The sequence below is a fragment of the Nanorana parkeri genome, unplaced genomic scaffold (assembly GCF_000935625.1).
Source record: "Nanorana parkeri isolate BGI_ZX_2015 unplaced genomic scaffold, ASM93562v1 scaffold3, whole genome shotgun sequence".
Taxonomy (NCBI): Eukaryota; Metazoa; Chordata; class Amphibia; order Anura; family Dicroglossidae; genus Nanorana; species Nanorana parkeri.
Window position 1 is genome coordinate 5,004,821 of NW_017306271.1, and position 18,147 is coordinate 5,022,967.

An 18,147-nucleotide genomic window follows, 5' to 3' on the forward strand; every position below is an offset into this window, starting at 1 on the left:
TGTCACCCATTCAAGTTAATGATCAGGTGACAGCCACTGCATGTAAATGCCGGAACACCGCATGTAATAGTATGTGATCTGATTGCATGTGGTTAGGAATCAATCACTCTCCCTGGATGCATGATCAATGTGTCCAGGGAGAGTGACTGTTTTCTAACTGCATGTTATCATATCACATACCATTACATGCAGTGTGCAGGTGTTTACATGCAGCAGCTGTCACCTGCTTATTAACTTGAATGGGTGACAGCTGCCGCTTGTAAATGCCACATCAGGGATTCCTGCTGCAAGAAAAAACACATTTTGAAGAGCGAAACTTGACAAGTGGATCCCCAATGGGAGAAGAAAATTTGTCCAATGGCCCCCGAGTTAATTGACTTTGAGACTCCTGCTCTAAACTGTCGGGCTCATTCTACTTCCAGCCCATTCCCAATCCTATACGGCACCCAACAAGGCTGCCTTCCTTTTACTACTTGCCCTTTCGGTAGATCCATTCACTACCCATGTATGCAAAAAAGTTAGAGGGGAGAAAGTAACTGAACATGCAGGGGCTGTAAGTTGAAGATCTATGGACTGGAGTCAACCCATCTGTATGCTGCTATGGAGATAAATCAAGAAAGGAAAGTAGGTATGAAACAATTTTACATTTTCATTCTAAGAAACTAGATGCAGAGACATAATTGTTTTCTCACAGTACAAATTGTAGATGTTTTAATCTATAATGGCACTGAGGCTGTTTTTTAGATACAAACAGTGCTCAGTGCAGTTTTAATTTAGAAGAAGCATCAACAGTTTACAGAAAGGATATAAATTAGAGAGCCATGGCTATAAAAACTGTATGATGCAGCTGGTGTTCAGGCAAGACAGGTACTTCACTTATAATGAACTGAACACAGGCTGCCCAGATGAAAAACAGAGGGATCTGAAATCTCCATGTGAATTCTGAGCCACTAGTTAGGAACTGCTGGATTATACTATACAACAGTTAACACTCAAAACATTTTTCTGGCTGTTGCACAGATAGGGTAACTTACAATCTGAAAGCAATGCTACCAAGCCACCATTATTATATATACCTACCTGCTTCAACTCCTCTGATCGCTGATTCTCTGGAAATGTATTCAATAATGATGTTATATCAAGTTCCATGTAGGACCCTGCTAAACTTGGTATCCCTGTGTTAGTTGGGGAGGTGTTCAAAGTACCTGTGAAATAATTATAAACAATGCAGTGTTTGAATTTTCACATTTTGAGAAACCATGAAACATTTCCTATAAGGTCATCTGTCATGACCAGCTTATCTAACATGCACAGATACCTGCACGGCATGATAAATTGTTGTTAGAAGTATATGAAGGCTGTAGGGCTAGGCTGATTGTTTGACATCTCATGTTAGTTTATTACATAAAGGAGAAGTGCTCGATTACAGACGCTCTGGGTGTGTAAAAGTTCCGTGGCAAGGGTCAAGCTTTACCTGATGCCAAAATGGCTGTGTGCTATCATGAACATCAATAACATGATTGCTCAGACAATTTGATAAATGAAGCCCTGTATAGCTGTATGACTTGTTCTACTATTGCCTACCTGCTCCTCCTGGACTCTGGGTACGAATTCCACTTAGATCAGGGGTGTTCACTCTATCATACTTGAAATTTGGATATTCGGATATTTGATCATTTGTAAAATCACCAACATAGATCCTCCCATTCTTAAAAACAAACTTGCCCTAAAAAGCAAAAGACAGCATTAAAAATGATGATCTGTTACAAATCAGCGTCTGTTGAGAACAAACACACAGAGCAAAAATGTACAAGTGACATGCATAGAAAGAGATTCTCTTTCAGTAAGCAGAGAACAACTTTTCAAAGAAGCAAAGTACAAAATTATACATTTAAACATATTTCACAATATCATATGGAAACTAAATCTTATGATTTATGAACATTTTGGATTTTAGGATTTTTTTTTTGTGTGGACAAGCTTGAAGGTGTTGTAGACCAGCGGTCGCTAACCGGTGGTCTGTGAGAAAATTTGGTGGTCCCCGGGCCCCTCTGATACTGTGCAGGCTGGGCCGTCATTGAAGCGGCACGGAGGCTCCGGGGCTGCCTCTCAAGCAGCGGCTGTCACAAGGAATGCACGGCTCTCAGTACGGTGCAGGCTCTGCAGGAGGCGGGGCATCTCATCAGTACCCGGACTGAGCAGGCTGTGGAACATAGAAAAAGTGGGGAGAAGCCAAGTAATAGTGGCCCAGTGTGGGGGAAGGGGAGGCACGGGCGTGGTTGGGGGCAGTGCTGAAGCTAGGAGGGACATGTGCCCCGGGCGCCGCCAGCAGGGCCAGTGGCAGATTCGATAGGGGGGAAACAATAAATATTATTACTGGGCCGGGGTGGGCGGCACCGCTCCCTCCCTCCACCAGCACTGCCACTCTTGCAGGCACACCCGCACCTATGTATGTATGTGTATATATACTGTATTTATATATAGATATATTCTCATATTTTTTGTTTCCTCATATATATATTCTCATATGTGTGCGTGTGTGTATATATATCTATATCTATAGATATCTATAGATATCTGTAGATATAGATATACATACACACACATATGAGAATATATATATATATATATATACATATATATATATATATATATATATATATATATATATATATATATATATATATATATATAAATATATATATATATTTTTTTTTTTTAAATCATATTAGCGGTCCGCGGGATTTAAAATGATGAATTAAGTGGTCCATGAGGTCCGAAAGGTTGGCAACCGCTGTTGTAGACTACAATACAACTACCTACTTTTCAGTTTTAATAAATGCCAGCACCAGGAATTACCCACTGACAGTGATTTTAACCCTCCTCGTCTCTATCCAAAACGAAAAAGTCATGTAGAGAATCTTGCCTTAATAAATCCAGTCGCATCACTGATGGTGAGGATTCAATAATTTGTCTCCATTACGCCTAAAGGTATGGATACTTCATTAATAACCCCTATTCCAGAGTAATGAAAGAGTTATGCGTGATGATACATTTAATGTTGCCTGTTTTTTGCTTGTGAGGCATACAGCAGGAAGCTGACAGCAGCCTGTCATGGCTGCAGTGAGGACAATGGAAGATTGTCATGCCAGCTTCATGGAAATTATTAAAAACAAAAAGTAGATTTGACTATGACCAAGCCCACTTAAAAAGGGCTAATTGTTATAGTTTATATCATGGGGCCCTTACTGTTGCTTTAATACCCCCATCTTCTGGGTTGGCAATTCCTGTTTCTCCCATTCCCGGTCATATGTATTTTATTAGCTCTAAAACTCTAAAATTTTGAATTTCTAAACAAATAATTGGAATTACATGCATTAATGTGCCTGAAGGAAAGACACATCTTACTGCCCACGGTAAGTACATTCTCATTTTCATTCTCTCAGAATGCAGTTGAATAACAAAATAGATAATCTGATAGGTGATGTACTGTCCAGACACTTTTACGCTTGTGCTTTATTGTTTGGGCATTTTACACTTACCATTCCATGCTTTTTGTTGTGTTTCCATTCCCCATTATACAGTGCGCCATTGGCATACAGATACTGGCCAGGTCCATGACGCTGCCCATTGACAAAACTCCCGGCATATTCATTTCTCAAGGAGTACTGTGACCCAGGCACTCTCTTTAAGAACCAAGTGTGGGTCCCATGACCATTCTGTATAAAGGGTTAAAACTTGAGAATAGCAGTAATGTTATATCCATATTACATTTTATTTTATGTTCAAAAAGACCACCACCCAAATGTGCCTAAATGTACCAAATATAGGGCCCGTGTATGGGCACATTACCCATATATGGGACAGGATAAAGGATCAGGAAGATGTCACTGCTTATATACAAAATCTGGCTTCACTATTTGGTAAGTCGCTGACCTATAAAAAGAATACAAAATGAACATTCATACTTTTTGACACCATTGGCTACATGCTTGTCCCAGGTCAGTGACTCACCAGGCAGTGAAGCTAGGATCATGATTACAGCCCTTGTTCCTTTAAAAACTAAATTACATGTTGTGTAACCTAGGACACTTCATGGCAACAGATTAAGAGAGTAAATGTGGAAGAACAATTTAGAACTAAGAGTGCTGGTTCCATTGTTACACAAAACATTATTTAATGAGTTCTGCTATGTTATTATAGTTGTATCTACATAACATGTTTGCAAAATGCTGGTTTTGAAACTGTTTCATAGTTTGAAAACAATTTTCATCATACTGGTCAATGTGGCTGTGGCCGGTAGTAATGGTGTGTCTTTCAGGTACCCTGATTTTCCCTATAATTACTGATTGGAGGGATGGAATAGTGAATATTTTGCAGCTATGAATGTGTCAGTACCTGTATGCCATTCTCCCACTGGCCCATGTATTCTTCATTGGAGTTTATCCAACTCATCTTCCCCAGTCCATGAAACTTGTTATTCTTCCACTGGCCTTCATAGATATTTCCTGACTTAAAACTGTTAAATGTGATCACAATTTTACAGGGTACTGATACCAATTTTTAAGATAACAGATAAACAGTATTTAAGTACACCATTGCATAACAGGCTATACATAGATATCAGCTTACATCTTTTACAAATGATTGTTGCATAGTGCAAAAGCATCACATTTATTCCTTGGGAAATAATATGCAGGTGATGGCCTTTTGGCAAGGAAAGGCCAAAAGGTGTTGGCTAAAAAGAAATTCCAACAATGTGGGACAACTGTTCCCCCATCAGTGATTTTTTTTGGGGGCTGGTAACTATCGACATAATAGTATGGTTAGGTCAAATCTGGTCTGGTCAAATTTTGCCTATGTATGCAATGATCATCTAATGCGTATGCGTACCAACTGTAATTCCAATAGGACTGGGACACAATCAGGCTTTTGGGCATCACAGGCCAGAATAACCACCTTCACTTTGTTGGTGATAAAATGAATAGGTCAACTTAGAAATCTTGGTTGACAAGGTATGTTGTGATACCTTATGTATAAGTATGTTAATGTTAATTTAGCTGAGAAAAAGGTCTCTTGGGAACCAGATCACTTGCTAATGTTCTACTTCTTTTTAACATCTGTTAGCTGGTTTACAGATGGAATAAAACATAAAAGCAACAAACCAAAAAAAACACTAAAACCATTCAAAGACATAATAATAATAATAACATTTCTAAGATTTCCCTTAATCCTGCAGATTTTGCAGAGCAAGTAGGACATCCCAAAGCAAATAATTTTGCTCTTCTTTGGAAATATAAGACTAGTTATACCCAACAAAAAAAATGTTGCAGCTCAATAGTAATAGTTCAAGGATGAGCAGATGGCTAACTAACTGTGGTTATCAGTCATATAGCGGCACATGGCTACCCTAAGACATTTGCCAGGAAGATATAATCTTTCCAGAAGGTTCCTAGCCTGTACCCCTTGAATGTACCTGTTACATCTTCCTGGTGACTTCCCAGAGGGTATCCATATAAGATACCCAAGCCATCCCAACAGACACTTCTTGAAGGAGCAGCAGCTACCTCTTGAAGGAGCAGTAGCTCTACCACAAAATGTTGCTGTACCACCCATCATATTACTCCTAGGAAATCCAAGCAAACAAGCTCTACTGTATCCCTCAGTTTGTGTTTTTGCTTATTACTATTACATAAGAACTGATATTAATATAGAAGAACAAGAGCGATATCATCATACTTGCTCATTTTTCATATATAAACCAATGGATTATCATACGTACTGCTGTACTCCCCAGCCCTCCTTGTCATTGTGAATCCATTCCCCTTCATACCATGATGTTTCCTCTGAATCATAATACATCAAACCCTGCAATAAAAGGCATATGATCATTAAGAATCCATGTTGGCTGCCATTCTATTTAAAATTGATAACATAAAGCTGTCTAAAAACACTGTCATTTGTGCATAAGGGTTCATGTTGACGAGCCTTGTATTCAAATGCTGCAACCAAAGAAAAACAACGCAAAGCAGGTCAGGAGAGCTCTGAACTGCCATGTGTACTTCTCAGTTAAAGTCAATGGGATTTTGCTGACCTGCATTTGACACAAGGTCCAAATGTTTTTCAGATTCAGGAAAACAATGTCCGTCAACATGAGCCCTAAGGTGTCAGAAAGACAAACAGTCATTGTTGCCATAGCAACAAATCAGATTCTCCTTATTATCCTACTATGCTGTACTGGAAACATGAAAATAAGAACCTAATTAGCTCTGCACAACAAGAGCTGCTTTTCAGTCGGACACTTCTATGCATGAGGCCCACTGTATTTATTGATATGTACTGCTTACCTTGCCGTGGCGTTTGCCCTCGTACCATTCACCCACATATGAAATCTCCTGGTGACTAGATATGTAAATCCCGACCCCATGTCTGATGCCGTTGTACACCTGTCCTTCATAATGGCTGCCATTAGGCCACTTGTATATGCCATGTCCTATTAGGAAGTTCATAGAAAACTGACCCTGGGGCAAAAAAAAAAAGCTTTGGTTACATAGTGTGACATGGATGACATAGGTATGTGAAGCAAAAAAGTGGTTGCCCAGAGGTACACATATTTTGGGAGGTAACATAGCTAAGATATACGTATTTTAAATGTGTATTTTACTGTTTGAATTCTGTTTTTAACTAAAGATAACCTATCATGGGAGAAATAAGAAGGCTTCCATTTTTAAACTCCAACTGAAACTGCCAGTGACCTGACTTACAAGCTCACCCCCTTTCTTTAACATTTTGAGTCACTAACTCAGAACTGAAAAGAAGGGGTCACTGGCACTCCAGAATGCTGAACAATACACCTTTATTGATGCATGCCCAGTATCACATAACGGAACGTTTTGGGGCCACGCAGAGTCCCCTTCATCAGCCAAAACATCACCCTGTGTGGCCCCAAAACATTGTCTTAGGTGATACTGAGCATGTGTCAATAAAGATGTATTGATAAGCATTCTGGAGTGCCATTGACCCCTTCTTCTCTGATATTGAGAGGCACCATATGTTTGTCACTGCAGCACACCCCTTTTCCAGAAGTGAATTACTGGTCAGGAGTGCGATGGGACTTGGATATTAACTGCCTCAGAACTTGTGTGTAGCTAAGTACTTCTGACTTTCCTGATCTTACAGGTGCGTGACTCAGTTACAGGTGGGTGACTCAGTGGGTGAGTCAGGATACCAGCCAAGAAACAAGGATTTTTAAAAGGAGGTTATTACTTACAAAATCCAATATCATGTCCTGATTTAAAGGGCAGAAAGACAGGATCCATGTAGGATGTATAGCCACAAGGAAAATATGAAATGTATAGGATTCTGTTACCTCATATGTTACTCCGTCTGCCCATGTATATGTTCCTTTGCCGTGCATGAGCCCCTCAGAAAATGTGCCCTGAAAATGGAGACATTTAGTTTACAAACCTTTTAAACAAATACACTGGATAAAAAATACATCAAGAACTCACTCTGTAAACATTTCCATCTTTGTAATAAGCAACTCCTTCTCCTTCATACAGCCCATGCACCAACTCTCCTTCATATCTTTAAAATAAGACAAAACAAATGTTGTTTACTTTATATAATAATGAGCATTCAACAGAATTATACATACCTTGAGATCGAAAATCTGGATAATTTTTGGCTACCTTAATCCACCCAAGACTTAAAGCTCAACTACAGCCAGAATATTTCATTTTGTTTTGCTTAAAGGGGGAAAAGGGTTAGCACCTCTGTTTTGTTTGTATTGCCATTTGTGTCCCTGTTGGGAAAGTTCCCCCTCACTCCCTGTCAAGACAGGAAGCAATGGGAAATATCTCCAAAAGGGATGCATACAAAATCAAAACCACATTGTTATGCATAGTGCGGTTTGGTTTAAAACTTCTGAAAATGTTTCCATTGCTGTCCATGTCTCCCTGGTCCAGTGAAAACCATCCTACCCATATGTTGTATTGGCCTCACAGGACCAGGATGTAAAGGTCACAGACAAATATAAAAACCTGACAAACAATTTAAACTCTTATCTATTCTATCCAAAACCCTCTCACCATAACTTGTATGTTTATACTGTCCTGTTGAACCCCAAGCCGTACTCCATAAAAGCTATGGTTTCCATGCACTACATTGATGATGGCCAAATAGCCTGAAACAGTTCTGTACAGTTTGAAATAAATGGCTTTATAAGATGAGGTTATATTTGCACTATACATCAGAGGTTCTGGATGTGTATCTGGCCAAAGAGGCATAAAGCAATGATTTGCATGACTCCACCCACTGCCCTAAAATGAGAAATAAGCTTGTTTTTGGGATATGTGATGAAATGAGTCGTGTGAATACCTTCTCTTTTAAGGAGGCTTTACTGTTCCATCAACAACTAAGAAACAGACATATTTGGTATTTGTTATGTGCTTAGCTTAGTTCAGTTGTCCATAAATATAGATACATTAGAGTAGCCAAACTGCAGGAATATTTGAAATGACATTCCTATTACTATCCCACCTAACAATACATCTGCATAGAGGCTATGGTGAACTCTGTATTGCTCCCACTCTCCTGTCACAGCTCTCCAGAAATCCCTAGATAGCAGTTGTGAGAACTGTGTATAAAAATCTACATACAGTACATGAACAACAAAAAATAGATAGGAAGAATGTAAGTACTTTTGCAGAGTGATAAAGCAACCGCATTTCTCCTCTCCTTGCACCATAGCAAACTCTCCTCCACTATTTGATTTATATTATTGTACAACTACTGCTGTGTACATTTGTGTATTGCTCAATTCTTACGTGTCCCACGACATCTGTGTACGGTTACATGATGTTGCTATGAATCATGTGTACTGTCATACCACAGATATGCCTACATAACTGTTACTGTACCCCTTGGCCCCTGTTGATGGGGTAGGGGATTGTTTTTTCTTTTTGTGTTGTTTTCTTGTATTGTTACTCATGCAAACTCAATAAAAATCATCTTTAAAAAATACAACTATTGTGAAAGAATTAAAGGAGAACTATGGGGTTAGGGCTTTTCCCCATAGTTCTCCTAAGGGTAACGGGAGGAAGCTAGTTTGTGTCCTCCCGTCACCCTAAGCTCAGTATACCGCGAGCCACAGCTCGCAGGATACTGCGACGCCGCAGCTGAAACGGATCCCGACAATTATGTCTGGATCTGTCCAGCTGCGTGAGTGACAGCTGGCTCTGCCTATCTAGAGGCAGAGCCAGCTGTACCCGCCCCCTCCCCCGTCCGTTCCGCCAGTCAGCGCTGGAGGATCGGAGCGGGGAGGGGGGAATCCAGCCCCTCCCCTGTCACGGCTCTCTGCCGTGACAGGATCGAGAAGTGAGCAAACGCCGGTATGTGTTAGCTCACTTCCCGATCTACTGAGCCGACCTGTGACAGTCTCATTGTCACAGGTCGGCTAGAACTATGAGGTGAGTGAAAATCGCTCACCTCATAGTTCTCCTTTAAACAGTTTCCCTTTACAATGACCTTCAGCATTAAGGATGTACTTACTTTTCTATGATAATCTGAGTTAGAGCAGGTTTCTCATACAGCTCTGGAGAAGGGACAATGGTAGGAACATTGGTTGGAGACTCCTCTGTCTTTGCAGTTATGTCTTCAGAAACAAGTTCAAGGAATGTAGGAAGTTCTTCAGTTGGGGTAACAGATACAGATGAGATCTTCGAGCTGGAATCCTCAGGGGTATCAACTGTCAACTTGTCCGCCTTCTTCTCATTTTTTTTCTTAGTTTTCCCCATATTCTGAACTCCTAATCACCACCAATCACAAAAATCACATACAAATGTTTTAAGATCACAATTTTGTATTTAGAATAGAATAGTTTCTGCCCTGTCCCTACACACAGACACCATGTATCCATTCCCGAGACAAGGCAGTCTGCTGCAAAACAGAAGTTCTGCCTAGCATGAGAGCAGATTTAAAAGGAAGAGCAGCAAAGAGAAGGGAAACAACCATGGATTACAGTAAGGCACACATTACAGTATTGGTTTATGTTAAAAAATCTGAGGGTTTAATGTCACTTTAAGGTTATTGTGCTGGAGTCACTAAAAGAGTAGAAAATGTTCACTTAACAAACTGTTTAAACTTATAACATACAAAATGTATGAAATGTGGAGCCTTTGATGTTCTGCTGTGTGTTCTGTACATAACGCTTCAGAGAACACTCGCCGAAAGGAGGAGAGCTCTGTCACATGACCTCAAACAGGTTAGGTGCCGAGTCCTTCCTTCTCCGGCACACTTGTTTTTTCTCACATTTATTAGAATTGATGGAGATACTCAGGCTTCAAAGTTCCAAAGCAAGGAAACACAAGGATAGCTATAAACTTTATATAGTATAAAGCATGCATCACTGCTTTATAATAATGTATAACAACAACAATAATAATAATAATAATAATAGTACTACTACTAATAATAAAAATTAAAATACTAAAACAATAATGATAGCACTACTACGACTACTGCTACTACTAATAGTAACACAAATACTGCTAAAATTAATGCTACTACTACTACTAATAATAATAAACATTAAAATATTACTCACAATAATGATAGTAATACTACTACAACAACCACTACTATTACTAATAGTAGTACTAATACTGCTAAAATTAATGCTGCCACTCACTACTACTAAACATTAAAATACTACTATCAAAAATGATAGTAATACTACTACAACAACTGTTACTAACAGTAGCACTAATAGGGCCAACGTGAATGCTACCACTACTACTAATAATAATAGTAATAAAACTACTACTGCTACTACTAATAATAATAATAATAATAATAGCAGTACTACTACTCCTAAAATTACTACTACTAATAATAATGCTTAATAAGTAATACTCAATAGATAGTAGTAGTAGCATATCTACTACTACTAATAATACTAATACAACTGCTACTCCTAAAAAGAATAATAATAATACGTTGCTGGAATAACAAGTACATAGGTTTACCAAAACATGAACGGATAAGAACTCTTACTTGAGCGTCAAGGAAGTATCTCTATCTCTATGGAAACCTTAACCCATCTGATTCCTTTCAGCCAATGGGAACCTTCCATCGCCATGTTGTAGTTGGCAAATCTTAAAGCACTTCCAGTCAATCCGTCTTGGCGCTTCCAATATTCGCGTGCACATACATATTTGTGTTTTGAGCTCAGTTGCTAATGAAGATCTGAGAGGACTATAAACGATAAACAAGTTAGAACCACCTCACGTACCTGTGCCCTTCGACTTCCGATCGGATTGCCATCCAGTGGCGGAAGTCTTGGCCGCTCTATCCAGCTCCTTGTGCTGTCTATGGTGCAGTGTGTAAGTTGCTGGGCTCTATTAGTGGAGTGTGTGTTCTGACCATGTACAGTGTGTAGTGGGGGTAGGGCATTACAGCCAGTGTCTATGGGGGAGCGCCCGGTACCCCACACCTCTGGCCAGGTGATTATGAAGAAGAGGGACGGTAACCCGGTGTTCCAGTACCCGGAGGAGCCGGACATAGAGCTGGATGGTGAGTGCTGGGCTGATGTAATGATTGCACGGCCATGTGTGCTGAGATCTGTGTACCAGCTGTGATCTCCGCCGTCACCTGGACACCCGACTATGACACGGAGAGAGATGACATTGGGCTTCTCCTTACTGGTGTCACCCTTGTTGTAGTCACTTATCATGGCAATAACAGATTGTTTGTTTTCCTCTTCAGATTTGTTAATGACAATGAGGGAGAAAAAAATCAAGTTTATTGACAGCAAATATCCAATTTAAAAAAATATATATTTTTTGCTGCAAAAAAATAAAAAGTAATTCAGGAGGAGAATGTGTGTCCATGGGTTTTATGGTTCAATCTCATCTAAAAAAAACTACCTTCTTCTTACAACTGTGTCCAGAACAGGAATAGAGGTGAAACATTCCAATGGGGACACCTTTTCTGGTGACAACCATCTATGCATTTCCTCTCACCTCCTGCTCTATACAAAACAAAAGTTTTTTTAATTTTGATTCACTTTAACCGCTTGATGACTGCGGTGTTTACACCCCTTTCCTGTCCAGGTAATATTTCAGTATTCAGCGCTGCGGTACTTTTGACATTTATTCCGTCATGCAACGATTTACTAAAATTAGTTTTATATCATTTTTTGGGGACAGAAAAACCCCCCAGTGGTATTTAATCACCACTGGGTTTTTTTATTTTTTACTATATAACAAAACAAAAACTTTATATAAAATACCAACAATTTTGAGAGAAAAAAAAACCCTGTTCACTTATGTTTTTGGTAAAATATAAAAGATGGGGTCACATTGGGTAAACGGATACCTTAACCCCTCCGTGACTGACGTCGCCAGCATCGGGGCTGTTTAAACAGACTCCCGGTGACTTTTGCCGCTGGGAGTCTGTTTAAACTTGTAGAGCCGACTGTCGGCTTTACAACAGAAGCGATCCTGGCGACTTACCTGTCGCCAGATCGCTTCTGCGTCCGTTGCCCCTCCTACGGGCCCGGGAACGGCAGTCGGAGCCGAACCTGTGATAAGGAAACTATCAGTAGATCGGGAAGTGAGCGAACACATACCGTTTATCACAGAAATCACTGCGCTGGGAATGCGTGCCTAACTACCTGATTGGACCAGCCGCAACAATGTGTATAGGTGAACAAATGTAAAGCAAATATGTTGCGCTCGGTCTATGTGAACCAACTGCACACTAAAGTGTTAATAAACAAATCTGTGTAAAAATTACAACAATCCGTGTGAAAAAATTGATTCAAGTGGATTATTTACATATGACTAGAAGGTTCAACACACAAACATAATAAGAATAATAAAAATCAACACTGGAACCTTCAGAATTAGTGCCAGTGATCAACCTCATTGGTTCGGCATGTATATTTTAAACACGTGAACCTCTGGCCAGCGGTGTAGTAAAACAACACAGAAAACTAAAATTTAAATCGTGATATTAATTCAAGCTGTGAACAAACTTTGAAAAGGAAGGAGGGGCTCTGTGGTGGCCCTCCAATAGACCGAGCGCAACATATTTGCTGAACACATACCGTTGCTCGCTCACTTCTTGATCTATCCCTGCAGAGAGCCGTGACTCTCACTCACGGCTCCCTGCAGGGATTTCCCTCCTCCCCTGTCCGATCCTCCAGTGCTGACTGTCGGAACGGACGGAGGAGGGGTCGGGTACAGCTGGCTCTGCCTCTGGATAGGCAGAGCCAGCTGTCACTCACGCAGCTGGGTGGATCCAGACAGCATTGTCGGGATCCGTTCCGGCTGCGGCATCTCAGTATTATACTGAGGGAAGACGCTAGTTTGTGTCCTCCCGTTACCCTTTGGGAAAAGCCCTAACCCCATAGTTCTCCTTTTAAAATTGCGCGCGCCCACAAAATTGCAGGAAACTACCCACAATTGTCCATAGGCGTGCGCTTTAAGGGCCAGTTCACACCGCAAACTCCGCATTCCAGTGCGTTCCGCCTCTGGAACGCAAGCCGGCCGTCTCCCTGCGTTCAGGGGGGGTGGGGTCGTGGTGGTGCATTGAAGTCAATGGCGCCACAGCCACGCCCTCCCGTCCGCAGTGCGATCGCCCACAACCCGGAAAGCAGGAACATTAGTGTGTGCGTTCCGGTCCAGTGCGATCTGCAGAAATAGTGCTTGCAGTATTTTTGCAGAACGCACTGGAATGGTATGTATTTTTATGTGTGACTTTTAATTTTAATTTTTTTTACTCTTACCTTTTATGGCAATCACATTGGTTTATTAGCCCCTTATGTGTCTGTATTGGAGGACAGGAGAGACGTCAGAGGTCTAATAGACCCCTGATGTCTCCATAAAGAGAACTTGTCACACCCAAATGCTATCATATAGTAGCTTTTTAACGTTATGTGAAAAAAAAGTGATAAAAATGTAATAAAAACTTTAAAAAAAGAAAATATTAAAACTAACCCTGCCATCTGCATGTGAATAAACACGTGTGTATGCATGCGTACATAAACAACGATTTTGCCACACATGTTCGGCATCATCGCGAACATCAGAGTGAGAGCAATAATTCTGCCGCCGTAATTCACGGTTAACTCTAAACTGATGAACAATAATATAAAAAAAAATAACAACAATAAAGGCTCTTTAAGTGTCCCCTATGGACAATTTTGAGTAGCATATTTTCCACTATTGCACAGGCACACGCAATTTTCACACTTGACATGTTTGGTATCTATTTGCTCAACGTGACCCTGTCTTTTATATTTTACAAAAAAAATGTGTATTATATTTTATTCTACAGGGCCTCGGCTTTCAGAAAATATTTAATTGTTTGAGCGATTTTAAAGTCATTTTCTATCCCAAAATTCCGATTTTACCATGTGTGCGCCAACATGACAAACTTTCTCTGGTACTGAGGTGATTAAATCAAATGCATCGGAGATCTAATTTTCCTCGGAAGGTATAAAACACCGTAGCAAAAGCATGGCATGTTGTTTGTTTTTGCTATAGATGGATGTGACATTGGGCTTGATAACATATAGAATATAAAACTCTGCTAAGCTCTCCTCCTCTGACATGACATGCAGGGTGCAGATAACCACTATCTATGTGGTGTAGCTTGATGGTTACTCCCTAATGGGCTAATTATAAGGAAAACCCTGTGACGGTAAACTCGTATCTTACCTTAAAGAAGAACTCTGGGCAGAAGAAAACGTAACCCTTGCAGTGGTGCCACCACCTTCCCTGCACTGCAAGGGTTAAGTGATCATTTTTCATTTAGGGTCTAAAATAACAAAGATGTACTCACCCGTACCTTGGTCCTGTCCCTGCAGCTTCTCTCCACCTCCGCTCTGGTGGTCTAAGGACCTGTGAGTCATCGCGTCCAATACAGTGTATTAGACGTGAGGATGCTGAGGGTCATTCCATCACTGGAGTGGAGGGGAAGAGAGGCTGCAGGGACAGGACCAAGGTACGGGTGAGTATATCTTTGTTATTTTAGACCCTAGATGAAAAAGAGCACTTAAAGGAGAACTATGGGGTCAGGGCTTTTCCCCATAGTTCTCCTCAAGGTAACGGGAGGACACAAACTAGCGTCCCCCCGTTACCCTAAGCTCAGTATACCGCGAGCCACAGCTCGCGCTATACTGAGACGCCGGAGCGAATCCCGACATCGATGTTGAGATCCGCCCAGCTGCGTGAGTGACAGCTGGCTCTGTCTATCTAGAGGCAGAGCCAGCTGTACTCGCCCCCTCCCCCGTCTGTTCCACCAGTCAGCGCTATCGGGGAGGGGAGAATCCAGCCCCTCCCCTGTCACGGCAGAGAGCCGTGACAGGATCGAGAGGTGAGCGAATGCCGCTATATGTTCGCTCACCTCCCGATCTACTGAGCCGACCTGTGACAGTCTCATTGTCACAGGTCGGCTAGAACTATGAGGTGAGTGAAAAGCACTCATGTCATAGTTCTCCTTTTAACTCTTGCAGTGCAAGGGGTAGTCCTACTGCAAGGGTTAAGATTTCTACAGGTCGGAGTTGTTCATTAAGTTAAAAAAACACACCAAAAGCGACATTTATTGCCAGAAAGCTTATTACATTCATCCAGAAAATCTACAAGGAGATCATATGGTTCATGCGTTGCACTCTGACTGTAATAAAGCATTGCAAAACATTGCATCATGTGAAGGTTGTAGAGTGAGATTGAAGGGTATTCTTGGGCCCAGCTCCCAGCCGGCATCAACCTGAATGATGGAAACCCTTTACATTTCTAAGACCCCGTCATACCAGGGCGTTTGGGTCGCGCAGAATTTTCCTCGCTGAAACACCTACATGAACAATCCCATACATTCCTATGCGGACTGTTCATGCAAGCGCGCAAATCCACGTGATCCGAAACGCCTGTCGCCCCAAAATGATCCCTGAGCTACTTTTCTCGTGCTGATCATTGCGCTTATTATAAAGATTTCAATGGTAACGTGCTGAATAGTGCGTTTTTGGGCGTTTTTAATTGCGTTTCAGTGCTTTCAAAAATGCGCTGAAACGCTGCCATCCTGGTGTGAATGGGGCCAAACACAAGAGGTGTTTTACTTTTTTGTTATTTTTTATCAGATAATGGGTACACATTCTGAGTTATATTTGTTATGTTTTGCTCAAAGCAATGTTTGTTCTTCAGCCTTGCTGCCTGCACAATCTCTACTTTCTCCCTATGTATGAGCTCAGCCTACCTCCTCTTGTCTTCCCATCTCTGTCTTATTTCCTCTCTGTTCAGACTGCCCTCTCTCTTCTTTTCCTCTGCTCTTATCTCTCCTTTTCCTTCTTCATCTCCCTCTCAGCTTTGATCTTCTCTGCCACCGTCCTATTCTCGCTGATATTATTAATTTAAAAAAATCTATCTATCCACATACAGGTACAGGTGTAACTCGAATAATTAGAATATCGTGCAAAAGTTCATTTCTTTCACTAATGCAACTTAAAAGGTGAACCTAATATATGAGATAGACACATTACATGCAAAGCAAGATAGTTCAAGACGTGATTTGTCATAATTGTGATGATTATGGCTTACAGCTCATGAAAACCCCAAATCCACAATCTCAGAAAATGAGAATATTGTGAAAAGGTGCAATATTCTAGGTTTAAAGTGTCCCACTCTAATCCGCTAATTAAGCCATAACACCTGCAAAGGGTTCCTGAGCCTTTAAATGGTCTCTCAGTCTGGTTCAGTAGGAATCGCAATCATAGGAAAGACTGCTGACCGTTGTGCAGAAAACCATCATTGACACCGTCCATAAGGAGGGAAAGCCTCAAAAGGTAATTGCAAAAGAAGTTGGATGTTCCCAAAGTGCTGTATCAAAGCACATTAATAGAAAGTTATGTGGAAGGGAAAAGTGTGGAAGAAAAAGGTGCACAAGCAGCAGGGATGACCGCAGCCTGGAGAGGATTGTCAGGAAAAGGCCATTCAAAAGTGTTGGGGACTTTCACAAGGAGTGGACTGAGGCTGGAGTCAGTGCATCAAGAGCCACCACACACAGACGGATCCTGGACATGGGCTTCAAATGTCGTATTCCTCTTGTCAAGCCACTCCTGAACAACAAACAGCGTCAGAAGCGTCTTACCTGGGCTAAAGAAAAACAGACCTGGTCTGTCGCTCAGTGGTCCAAAGTCCTCTTTTCTGATGAGAGCAAATTTTGCATCTCATTTGGAAACCAAGGACCCAGAGTATAGAGGAAGAATGGAGAGGCACACACTGCAAGATGCTTGTCCAGTGTGAAGTTTCCACAGTCTGTGTTGATTTGGGGAGCCATGTCATCTGCTGGCGTTGGTCCACTGTGCTTCATTAAGTCCAGGGTCAACGCAGCCGTCTACCAGGAGATTTTGGAGCACTTCATGCTTCCTTCCGCAGACGAGCTCTATGGGGATGCTGACTTCATTTTCCAGCAGTACGTGGCACCTGCCCACACTGCCAAAAGCACCAAAACCTGGTTCAATGACCGTGGGATTACTGTGCTTGATTGGCCCGCAAACTCGCCTGATCTGAACTCCATAGAGAATCTATGAGCATTGCCAAGAGAAAGATGAGACATGAGACCGGACAATGCAGAAGAGCTGAAGACCGCTATTGAAGCATCCTGGTCTTCCATGACACCTCAGCAGTGCCACAGGCTGATAGCTTCCATGCCTCGCCACATTGAGGCAGTAATTGCTGCAAAAGGGGCCTAAACCAAGTACTGAGTACATATGCATGCTTATACTATTCAGAGGTCCGATATTGTTCTATGTACAATCCTTGTTTTATTGATTGCATGTAATATTCTAATTTTCTGAGGTTGTGGATTTGGTGTTCTTGGGGTTTTCATGAGCTGTAAGCCATAATCGTCACAATTATGACAAATCACGGCTTGAACTTCATATCTTGCTTTGCATGTAATGAGTCTATCTCATATATATTTTCGCTCGCTCGCTCTCTCGCTCTCTTTACTACAGTGGTGTAATTGTACCTATTAAAATGTCACATTCATAGTCTTTCCCAACTTACTATGCATCTTTTTTAAACTGATAATAAAGAGTTAAAAATGTGAAGAAAATAGATTTGGCTGGGGGGGGGGGGAGGG

General features: G+C 41.2%; 2 protein-coding genes across 2 annotated transcripts in view; one reads left to right on the forward strand and one right to left on the reverse strand.

The window, feature by feature from the left end:
- LOC108794377 (radial spoke head 10 homolog B2-like) overlaps nt 1–9,797 on the reverse strand; it is a 35,582-nt gene extending 25,785 nt beyond the window's left edge. Inside the window, exons 1-9 of the mRNA XM_018565440.1 lie at nt 9,553–9,797; nt 7,512–7,587; nt 7,370–7,438; nt 6,348–6,521; nt 5,783–5,868; nt 4,399–4,519; nt 3,543–3,719; nt 1,600–1,726; nt 1,081–1,205 (exon numbers count right to left, since the gene is read on the reverse strand). Coding sequence (XP_018420942.1) covers nt 1,081–1,205; nt 1,600–1,726; nt 3,543–3,719; nt 4,399–4,519; nt 5,783–5,868; nt 6,348–6,521; nt 7,370–7,438; nt 7,512–7,587; nt 9,553–9,797 — 1,200 coding nt within the window. The remainder of the gene's footprint in view (nt 1–1,080; nt 1,206–1,599; nt 1,727–3,542; nt 3,720–4,398; nt 4,520–5,782; nt 5,869–6,347; nt 6,522–7,369; nt 7,439–7,511; nt 7,588–9,552) is intronic.
- Nucleotides 9,798–11,360: 1,563 nt separating this feature from the next.
- Nucleotides 11,361–18,147, forward strand: part of EIF2AK1 (eukaryotic translation initiation factor 2 alpha kinase 1) — a 37,237-nt gene continuing 30,450 nt past the window's right edge. Inside the window, exon 1 of the mRNA XM_018567153.1 lies at nt 11,361–11,574. Within this exon, the coding sequence (XP_018422655.1) occupies nt 11,469–11,574 (106 nt within the window). The 5' untranslated portion in view covers nt 11,361–11,468. The remainder of the gene's footprint in view (nt 11,575–18,147) is intronic.